The 11,940-nt window shown below is 39.6% G+C and overlaps 1 protein-coding gene across 1 annotated transcript; it reads right to left on the bottom strand.

The window, feature by feature from the left end:
* Positions 1 to 10,160: 10,160 nt before the first annotated feature.
* On the bottom strand, positions 10,161 to 11,468 carry LOC122004529 (probable aspartic protease At2g35615). Its single transcript, XM_042559404.1, has one exon. It carries the CDS (start codon positions 11,466 to 11,468, stop codon positions 10,161 to 10,163), a length of 1,308 nt encoding a protein of 435 aa, XP_042415338.1.
* Between the last annotated feature and the right edge of the window lie 472 nt (positions 11,469 to 11,940).

Raw genomic sequence — 11,940 nt, forward strand, 5'->3', positions numbered from 1 at the left:
TGCACCTTGATCCTAACTCATGATCCTAATATCTCACACACATCTAAAGTGTATCAAACACATCCAAGTCAAATTTGATGTGAGATATGAGTTTAGGTATCTTAGACTAAGGTCTCATGCATTCTCTAAACACCAATTTGATCTCAATATCAAATTATATGTTTGTCCTTAAATCAATTTCATTGATTATAATGCAAGAGATGATGACATGGCATATAATGATATGAAAACATGTGCCAATGTCATGATGTCATGGCATAAAGTTTGAAACTAAACTAACACATGACATATAGATAACCTAAGCATTATCATGACATTTCAAATGATAATAAAATAAATATGATGTCATGGCATGGCATATGGCAACCAATCATGGCAAGTTAGCACAAATAAAATACCTAAATTCCCTATCTAAGTATCCTTAACCACTTGGCTAACTTCAAATTTAATCCTAGATTGCCCCAAAATGCCAAAATCCTAATTTTGACACTTCTTGAACTCTAGATTAATTCATGCCACTTAAAGATCAAATTTATCCTCAAAACTTGGCATGTTTCATTTTTCCTCGAGAGTTCTCTAGATTTTCCCAAATTGTGCCAATTGAGATTAAAAATGAGATTTCCAATCTTTAGGCACATTTAACTCTTCAAAGGAGTAAATGATAATTCATTTCATTTTCAAAGGTTCACAAAACCTTGAAAATGCTCCTTGAGTGTCAATTTCCTCAAAGTTGGGTTAACTACCCTTCTTATTGGAGTTGACACTCTCTAACCCATCTATGGGGTAGAGAAGATGCTCCTAGGAACCCAATACCTATTAGAGCTCATTGGGTTCACTAAATATTCACTAGGGATAGCTTCCCTAGCAACCCTCCTAATGACCCTCTTAGGCTTTAAAGCCTTGGTCATTTGGGTCTCATCAAAATCAACTCTAGGGGTGACTCCCCTTGTGACCTTGGTAGTAGTCTTCCTAGCCCTAGGTTTTGTTCCATAATCGAATGGAACATTATGATAGGTGGGCTTGACCACTTGGGACTTAGGTTTGTGACCCAAACCTTTCTTGTCCTTGGACTTGGGTTTTTGACTCTTAAACCCTAGAGATGACTTCTCCATGTTCTCAAGAGTCTTTTCCAAAGTATCAAGTCTTGACTTCAAGACTTGATTCTCCTTCTCTAATACCTCAATCTTTAATTTATCATTATTCCTTGAGGTATTTCTAGGCATATGTCTAGATGATTTGGGATTTCTACCTAGGTTCTCCTTAACCTTAGATGAGTTAATCCTAGGGTTGGCTTTCCTAGTGTTATCCTTATCTAGGCTCACATGTTTTGCACCTAAGCACATGTATTGATTCCTAAGGTTATCATGCTTGTTATTATCGACAAGTGCAATAAAATTCCTAGCATGCATTTTATTAGAGTTGCAAAAATGAACCTTAGAGGTTACCTTAGGGTTTGCCTTAGCTCCCCCTATCGATGTGCCCGGTCTCTTGCCCTTGTGAGGTTGCCTCCCCCTCGGACAATGGCTCCTATAGTGTCCCCTTTGCTTGCATTGGAAACACACGATGTGCTCCTTGCCCTTGCGTTTCGGGACTCCGGCTTCCTTGACCTTTGGCGCAGGTGGAGTCTTTCTTACCCTCTTTGGACACTTACTCTTGTAATGTCCATGTTTCCTACACTCAAAACACATTATGTGTAATTTGCTTGAAATCACAGTGTTTGAGTTACCTAGGGTTGTGGATGGAGATGAGCTTTCTTCTACAACCCTTCCGGAGGTGGAAACTTCTTCTTCTTGCTCCGAACTTGAGCAAGAGGAACTCTCCTCCTCTTCTTCCTTGGATGTTGAGTAGCCCTCAATTCCCAATTCGCTCCCTCCATGATGTGAGCTACTTGGCTCACTAGGCTCCTCTTCATGGCTTGAAGTGGAACTCTCCTCATGGTACTTGGCCAAGTTATCCCACAACTCCTTGGCATTGTTGTATTCACCTATCTTACGCAAAATATTAGTAGGTAATGAAAATTCAATTGTTTTAGTTACCTCATTGTTGATCGTTGATTGATGGACTTGTTCCTTTGTCCACTTGTTCTTCTCTAGAGGCTCTCCTTCTTTATCCATTGGAGGAGTAAACCCTTCTTGTACACAAAACCAATTCCACATATTAGTCCTAAGAAAATACATCATCCTTACCTTCCAATATGCGAAGTTGTCGTTGTAGAAGGGTGGAATGGTGATGTCTTCTCCGAATTGATCCATCTCTAGCGCTTGTGCTCCCACGGGTGTGAATCCGATGAAGAGCGACCTTGCTCTGATACCACTTGTTGGGATCCTTTCGTACGGCTAGAGAGGGGGGTGTGAATAGCCGACCCCAATTCGTTCGATTCTTTCTACAATGTCGAGTTAGCGCAGCGGAAATAAAACAATAGAAGCGACAAGGAAAGAAATCAAACCTCAAACTCGATGGATGTAACGAGGTTCGGAGATTAGGGCTCCTACTCCTCGGCGTGTCCGTAAGGTGGACGAGTCCGGTCAATCCGTCGGTGGATGAGTCCCCGGAGAACCGGCTAATAATATACTCCTTGTGGGTGGAGAAACCTCACCACAGAGTCTCTTGCAACAGCAAGATAAGTGTACAAGAAATACAGCAAGAAGCAAGAGCAATATGAATGTAAAAACAAACACTAGCTTGCCTTCGACTGGTTTCCGTTGACGAAGCATCAACTTCACGGAAGAGCAGCAGCAGCTGACCAGCCGGGGAAGCTCACACGAAGCTTCACGAAGTAAAGAGCTCAGCAAAGCTCTGGTCGCAAGAGTGAAGAAGAAGAAGAAGTAGCAGAAGTCCTGTAGAAGCCCTCAGCCCCTTTATACCTGCGAAGAAGAAACAGCGAAGAAACTAGCCGTTGCATCGCAACGGCTAGAACACTGATCGGTCTGCAGACCGATCAGCCTAGGCGCGTGAAGCTTCTGTTTGTCACCTGATCGGTCCCCAGACCGATCAGGTGTCGCGATCGAAGCCCTGATCGGTCTGTGGACCGATCAGGGAACCTCCTGATCGGTCCATAGACCGATCAGGCTTCGGCTCCTCTCGCCACTGATCTCTTCCTGATCGGTCTGCCGACCGATCAGGCCATGGGTGGATCGGTCAGCAGACCGATCCACGGTTTTCTTCTCGCAAGGTTGCGTTGCCTCCTGATCGGTCTCCAGACCGATCAGATTGCAATCAGTGAGCCACTGATCTAATTCTGATCGGTCACCAGACCGATCAGGGCAAACGCAGTATCACTGGATCGGTCACCAGACCGATCCAACTCCTCGGTTTAGAGTGCCCTCTCTAACCTAGTTCGGAGAACGAGCTACCGAGCCCTCTCCGACTCCATATGCCAAGCTTCACTCACTTGGACTTCTCAACACCAGATGTCCGATCACCCTTGATCCATCTGGATTTTCCCTTGCCCGACTTCACTCACTGGACTTTCACCTAGCTTCACTCACTAGGGTTTTCACCTGGCTTCACTCACCAGGATTTCCACAACTGCCTGGCTTCACTCACCAGGACTTTCACCTTTCACCTAGCTTCACTCACTAGGATTTTCACCTGGCTTCACTCACCAGGATTTCCACACTGCCTAACATCCCAGTTAGGACTTTCTCATTCACCTAGCTTCACTCACTAGGATTTTCACCTGGCTTCACTCACCAGGATTTCCCCGAATGCCTGGCTTCACTCACCAGGACTTTCACCTTCACCTAGCTTCACTCACTAGGATTTTTCCCCGTGCCAAACTCCCTGTTTGGACTTTCCCCGTGCCAAGTCTTCATACTTGGACTTTTCGCGTGCCAAGCTCCCTGCTTGGACTTTTCCGTGCCAAGTCCCCATACTTGGACTTTTCCAGTGCCAAGTCTCCATACTTGGACTTTTCCCGAATCAGGTCAACCAGGTCAACCTTGACCTACGGTTGCACCAATAATCTCCCAAACATCTATTCTTGTCCCATATCAAGAATAGAACTCTCTCACGAGTGTCAAACATCAACATGCAACTCAACTAGGTCAACCTTGACCTAAGGTTGCATCAACAATCTTCCCAAGTCAAACATCAAAATACAACTCGAGTCAAGTCAACTCGAGTCGGGTCAACCAGGTCAACCTTGACCTAAGGTTGCACCAACAAGTTTCACCTAGTGTTTGTTTTCTTTTGTATATCTTTTTATTATTTTTGTCATTGTATTTGTGTTTAGCCATGTTGCTATCTTATGATTTTGGTGTTGTATTTGTGTTTGAGCCGTGTCAGCATGCATTGTATTTATTTGGTTTGTGTGGGCTTTCCTTCGTTTTTTCGCTGTGTTTTTGGTACAGCCGTGTGGGCTGCTTTATATATAACTGCGTGGTTGTGTACATATTCCAGCCGTATGTGGCTGATGTATATTTTGTATGAATTTATGCTTTAGATTGTCACCGGTACAGGGGAGGTGCTGTCGAAATTTTTCGGTAGGGACTCCTTTGGGGGCGTGACAATCTCTAACCGGCTTAACATGCTTGCACACCAGATCACCCACTTGAAAGAATCTAGGGATGACTCTTTTGTTATAATTCTACCTTATTCTTTGGCAATGTGACATGAGATGAGCTGCTGCCTTATCTCGCCCTTCTTCTATTAGGTCGAGCTCCATAAGTTGCTGGCCACCATTATCCTCATCATATAATATACTCGATCGGATTCCACACCAATCTCAATTGGGATTATTGCTCTACCACCATATACTAAATGAAAATGAGTAATACTTGTTAATTCTCGATGAGTTTTATGATATGCCCATAATATACTGGGTAACTCGTCCACCCAATTACCTCCAACATGATCCAGCTTAGTTTTCAATCCTCTAATAATTTCTCTATTGGTTACCTTAGCTTACCCATTACTCTGTAGATATACTACATAAGTGAAAACCTGGGTAATGTCATATCCAAACCATCATTCTCGAATTCTTCTACCTTGGAATTGTCTTCCATTGTCGAAAATTGACTTATGTGGAATACCAAATCTATAAATAATATGTTGCCATAAGAACTTAATTATTGTCTACTCAGTAATCTTGGCCCATCTATTCTAAGGGTGTGCAAAAAAATGCTCTAGGACGTCGATCTAGTGAGAGAGCCGCAAGGAGTAAGCCAGTCTGATCCACCTCTAGCCTCTCCCTTTGAAGAGCATTGGTCGATACTTCCGGAGTGGGTGGTGGTGGCATGCCTCCCATATTAGTTTGTTGTTGTTGTTGATGCAATTTTTGCACTCTAGCATTGATCAGTATCTCCAGATCTCCTTGTGTTAAGATTACGACATTGAGTTTTCCAGCCTCTTCCATCACAAAGCTTCAAATTCAAGTGAAATTTTCCACAGATGGCGCCAAATTTGATCCTGTCTAAAGGTGATAAGATGACACTCGCTCCGACAACTAAAGAACGGTAAGCTTCTTAACATCTGAAGGAACTCTCTGATGACCCTGCACACACTTAAATGATCCAACAAAGCATTAGCGACATAAGACCGGGGTGGGAATATCTGGCAAGGCTCTTCGACGCTCAGATCAGTCCCTCGCTTGAAGGTGGAAGAAGAAGAAGAAGAAGAAGAACAATAGTGGAAAGATGCAAGTACTCATGTTTGCATACCTTGTCAGTAGAGAGAATTACCCTTTTTATATCACCTCACATAACCTTCGTGATCATAAGGTGATATCCGGTTTGTTAGAGTTTGTTAGAACATGAGCAAAGTATAACCTAGACTTCGTGCAATAATCCTTTGAGAAATACTTTTTCTATCCTAGATGTACCCTCTTTATCATTTATGAGTTATATCTTTGATAGGATAACAAATGCAGAAGAGTATATGGCTATAACCATTTAACGAATGAAGAAACTTCGAGAGAACAAATTTGCCAAGCTGTTATAAGGTTGTCAATTGCTTGTTTGTTTAAATATATACCTATTGATCATTAAGCCCATCGTATCTTGAGAATGCCCTTTTTCTTCTGTTGAATATATCTCGGTCGGTCATGCATTAAGAATAAACCTCGTCCGGTCATACATTAAGAATATACCTAAGCTGGTCATGCATTAAGAATATTTTATGTTAAATATATCTCGACCGGTGATGCATTAAGAATATATCTCAGCTAGTTATGTATTAAGAATATCTTATGTTGAATATATCTTGGCTAGTGATGCATTAAGAATATATCTCGGTCAGTCATGCATTAAGAATACCTTATGTTGAATATATCTCAATTAGTGATGCAATAAGAATATCTTATGTTAAATATATCTCGGCTGGTCATACATTAAAAATATATCTTGGCCGGTCATGCATTAAAAATATATCTCGGATGGTCATGTATTAAGAATATATCTCGGTTGACCATGCATTAAGAGTACTTATGTGATGCCAAGTGCTTTTATGCTCGCCTGGTCTACATCGCCTTGTCGAGCGCACACAGAGAGTATCTCACTCGGTCAACCTTCGCTCGGTCAATCATATGTTAAGAACTCTGTATGATGTTAAGTTCTTTTACGCTTTCCCGGTTTACATTGCCCGGTCGAGCGCACACAAAGAGTATCTCGCTCGGTCGATCATATGTTAAGAACTCTATATGATATTAAGTAATTTTATGCTTGCATGGTCTACATTGCCCGGTCAAGCGCACACAGAGAGTATCTTGCTTGGTCGACCTTTACTCAATCAATCATATGTTAAGGACTCCATATGATGTTAAGTGTTTTAATGCTCACCGAGTCTACATTGCCCGGTCGAGCACCCATAAAGAGTATCTCGCTCGGTAGATCTTCGCTCGATCGATCATATGTTAAGAACTCTGTATGATGTTAAGTACTTTTAGGCTTGCCCGGTCTACATAGCCCTATCTAGTGCACATAGAGAGTATCTCACTTGGTCAACCTTCACTCGGTCGATCATATGTTAAGAACTCTGTATGATGTTAAGTGCTTTTATGCTTGCCCACTCTACATTGCTCAGTCGAGTGCACACAGAGAGTATCTCGCTTGGTAGACCTTCGCTCGGTCGATCATATGTTAAGAACTATGTATGATGTTAAGTGCTTTTACGCTTGCCCGGTTGAGCACACACTGAAAGTATCTCGCTTGGTCGATCTTCACTCGGTCATATATTACGACCTAACTGAGGATAAATATATCTAGGCTCTGTCGGCTTTTCCCGTCTAGTCCTATGTAAGGAAACTCATGCTCAATCAAGTTCAGGCATCAATTCATCATCTCAACTTTAGGTTTCACTTCACTTGAAAGGTTCACTCATCATAACTAGTATCATAACTAATTATCAATCTCAAAGAAAATATGGAGTGAAGTCAAGGTAAACATATAACCAATGCGTAATCAAATCCCAAGCACTAAGGTCAAAGATATAAAGAGATCAAAGATTCACCTCAATGGTAGAATATCTTAACCGTCTTCAATTCAAAGGCCTGCCTCTAGCTTGAATCCTACAAGTAAAGAATACGAAGAATTTAAGGATATATTATTCAATATTCAAACTCTATTGATTAATTAATTAATCTATTAATTAATTCTTTGACATAGTTAATTCTTAATTATTAATTTTATGGAAAATTTATTCTCATGGATAAATCTTAAATAATTAAATTGTGACAAATATCAAATTACTTGATTAAATATGTCAAATCTAAATCACCCATCTGTTATTTAAGTTTAAATGATAAATCATTAATTGTCAAACCCATTAATCATTTAATTAACCAACCAATCAAAATGTAATTAAATAATTACTTAAATAAATTAATAACTATTAATCCTAACTCATTAGATTAATCTCCTAAATAAATTCTTATTAATTAATCGATTAATCTATTAAACGAACCATCACAACTTTAATTAATCAATTCAAAGATTACATCAATCAATTAAGTAATTGTCTTCTCTAGAAGCAGATCCGAGAACTCTAGCTATCAGGATTGGTCTTCATATGTATTTATCTGATTTATCTAGATGACTGATAGAGAATTTCTGTAAAGTCAGGCCGGTCACCCCAGATTAATTAAGCTGAAGGCTTGGGTACTAAAATAAATAAGCAATTTGTCAATTTAATTAATACTATAATTTATTTTAGTCAATGAAAATTATAAGCAATTACACATTTAAGTAATGAAAATCAATGATTAGTTTTTTACCTCGCTGATGATGCCTCTACGAGGGAGGCTAGTTTCACGACCAAGAAGGAAGGGCAGCTGTAACATTGTTGACGGCTATGAAATGGCTAAGAAAATATGGTGTTGAGGGCATGGTGGTGGAAAGAAGGTGGTCACGGGACAAGACAGACTTCAAGTCTGCTCGAGGTGGTTGGTAGGGATTTCCGGTGGCGGCAAGCAAAAGAAGAACGTGGTTGCTCAGACGTGACAACCAGTGGTGGTGATAGGGGAGAAGAGGAAGTAGGATCACGACATCGACATCGACTGTACGTAAGCAACGGCCAGCACACGGTGGAACAACACCGCAAATGCGTGGGGTTAGGGAAGAAATGCAAAGGGGATAAAAGGGAAACTTAAGTTTAGTAATCGAAACTTAAGTTAATTGAATCAATTAACTCGGATACAAAGTTAGATTTATCCCATTAAAATATCTAAAAATTCTTGTAAAATTTAGAAAATTTTCAATAATTATTTTTAATTCATATAAATCGGTTTCCTTCTAAATTATCCCTTATATTATATTATTTTTCATAAATAATTTTATTATCTCAAATTTAAAAATTTTAAATCTTTATCATCTCAACCATATTATATATATATATATATATATATACACACACACACAATCCGGTGGACTCGCTCCCACATGACCTTGCGAACCCCGAGTGTGTGGATTGAATCTAGGTGCATGAGGTTGAATCTTAGCATCCTGGATTAAATCAAAATATTTTTTTTTATGTTGAGTATATTTTCTTAGGGTATATTATATGCATTTAGGGTTCCAATTTTTAAGATTTTGGAGCTGAGTTATAATGGATTTGAGTCAATAAGATTTTCCTCTAAGGTTCAGTCTTCCCTCTTAGGTTATAGTATACAAAATTAAAATTTTTTGATACTCACGAGATATATTATATGTATTTAGGATTTAAGATTTTAAAATTTAGGGGTTGGATTATAATAGGTTTAAGCTAATAAGATTTTCCCTCTTGGGTTATAATGTTTAATATTAAAAATTTTAGATGCTTACAGGGTATGATGTTTCTTTAAGCAAATGTTGATTTTTAAAAAAATAAATCTAGGCGCCTAGATCGATGGGTGCACACCGGATCAGGCGAATCCGTAGCAGATAAATGCAATATATATATATATAATATCGTGGTAGGAAGGTGTCTTATGGAGGCTTGACCTTTCAGATCAATTTATTTGAATTTTTTGATATGTTACTAGCAGATCGATTTGTTGATATGGATCAATGAATTAGAGAGGATTTTTTTTTATTACAAGGAAGTATTGGATCAAGTGAAAGTAAAATTCATTCATTTTTTTGCTCCGCATTAAAATCTCATAAATGAGTATACTATCAATGATTGAAATGAAAGCAAGTCATTATTCACCCTCTATAACACCCTCCACAGTTGGATATGGAGCTCCGGGACTATGGTATAGTAGTAAGGGCATCTAATTGTCTCTTAGACATCCACAGTTTGATTTCTAGTTATGGCGTATTTAACTACATAAATTTTTCCTTCAAATCGAAATTGCAACTAAGGGATGCTATGCTTCTGAGCTGCCTGTCACAAGTGTTTCCTGATTTATCTTACTGACCGATGGAAAACTTCCATGGGGACGAGCCGGTCTTGTCAGGCTCGACATTATTCAACCTGATTAATCATTTTTTTTTCAATAGTTGGATATAGAACTCAAATGACCTTAATATAAAATTCCAAACACCTCCTAGTATTTAGAAATAACATGTCATGTTAATTAGTATCATTTAAATGAGAGATATAGAAAGAAAATTATATTCAATCAAACTACTCCTAGTTAATTAAATTATCTATTTAAATCATTGTAAAAATAAAATAAAATAAATGCACTTTTCCTTTCATTGAAATTCCTGCTAAACTTAGCACTTCATATACATAATACATGCTTATTTGAGTTTGTATAACTCGCTGCACTTTTTCTCTATAATGGTCAATTCCATTTTATCTAGATCATGTCCAACCAAAACATCTTGCTGCATAATATTCCCAAAGATCTGTATACCAACTGTTCCCACTATCATCATGCATTTCACATGCCGACCAGACCACCTAAACAGGTTTTCAGGGCTCACCATGAAGTTCCCCAATGTCCCATCGAACGAGAACCACATTCCCGGAAGCATCTCCTCTTGCTCTGTTGAGAGCACAGTGAAGCACAATTTGTAGTGACTCATCTCCACAGTTGGCAAGCTAACGTAATTCGTCAATGCACTCACCAATTGGTCAACCACTTGAGTGTCCAACAAGGTCATGACAGTGCCGGAGTCGAAGATGATGTTCCCAGCCCTGAACTTAGACTTCCTAGTAATCAAGATGTTGAACTCATCCGGGATCAAGATGGCGTTAAGCTGCACGACATAATAGCCGTCTTGCGTCATGAGCGGTGTGACGGTCGTCTTTCCAGTGACCATCTTTTTATCGCGTCCCAAGAAGAGCCTGCTACCGACTCCCTCATCCAAGCAGTAGGAGAAGTACTTGCTGATGTACTTAGGGGCGAGCTGGTGGATCAGAGACAGCGGCCTGGGGCTTAATCCAATAACGCTGCCAGGGTCATTTACTTTGGTGTTCAAGGACCAGAAGTTGCAACCAAATAACATATTTGGAATGAATGTAGTTTGCTTCGTATCTAATGAGGTGAAACTAAAGGTTTCCGAGGAGAAAATTCCATTGATATTGGAGCCGTCGATGTAGCCATAATGGTACTTGCACAACTGATCATCAGTGCAACGACCCCGGCTAAAGCTCCTGCACTCATTAGAAATGCATGATAACTTCTTGTAGGAGAGGGATGCACTTTGATTGAATAGGGCGGCGGTCTTATTGAAGCATTGGCAGTCAACGCAGTTGACCCAGCTTAGATCGCTGCCGGTGTCGACGATGCCCCACACATATTGCAGGTTTGGCGTGCCAATGCTGAACCTCATCATGAATTCTGCATCCATATAGAGCAAGTTGAGCTGTATGTCAATGGAGGCCTTCATGGTAATGCGCTCATTCAAGTAGCTAGCTCGGTTGACCGAGCGGACAACTGCGGCCTGCAGGCGATCGAAGGGCGTCATTGAGCTATTGTATAGTGGTGACTTGGGGGAGTCGCGATGTACCAACTCGACGTCGAAGATAGAGTCTTGCGGGACAAGGGCTGGCACGATGGAGATCAATAAGAGGAGGCGAAAGAAGGTACTTATGGTTGCCATTGCGATAATTAATGAAGATAATATAAATTTTCAACTGGCGCGTGAATTTATAGTGATATTCAATGGGAGAATAAAGAATTTTAATTAATGGGAATTAATGATAAGATTAATTGAATAAAATTTGGAAAGAAGTGAGATTCAGAATCACATTTAACTTGGAAATTATAAGAGGAATTGGAAATTAATAGGAGCTAGGCATCTCATCAATTCAATTAATGGTCCAAATCAAGCTTAAAATGGCAAAGATATATCTTTGATTGTTTATTTTATAATTAATTGATTCCAAAAGGAACCATAGGTGTAAGTGTCCTTCAACTCCTTCCGACTAATTGATATTTATTTGGAAGGAACTTTGCTACCATTCCAAGTTTAGTTAAATTGTTTTAATTGCATTTGATACATTCAAAATCGGTGGAGTGTGTCACCAGATTTTCACTGCCGATAATGTTTTAATTGTATTTGGAATGACAAA

This window comes from Zingiber officinale, chromosome 7B (genome assembly GCF_018446385.1).
Source record: "Zingiber officinale cultivar Zhangliang chromosome 7B, Zo_v1.1, whole genome shotgun sequence".
NCBI classification, from domain to species: Eukaryota; Viridiplantae; Streptophyta; class Magnoliopsida; order Zingiberales; family Zingiberaceae; genus Zingiber; species Zingiber officinale.

What these genes read in the sequence shown, in the direction of transcription:
- LOC122004529 (XM_042559404.1), bottom strand. Translation starts at nt 11,468, where the DNA reads ATGGCAACCATAAGTACCTTCTTTCGCCTCCTCTTATTGATCTCCATC.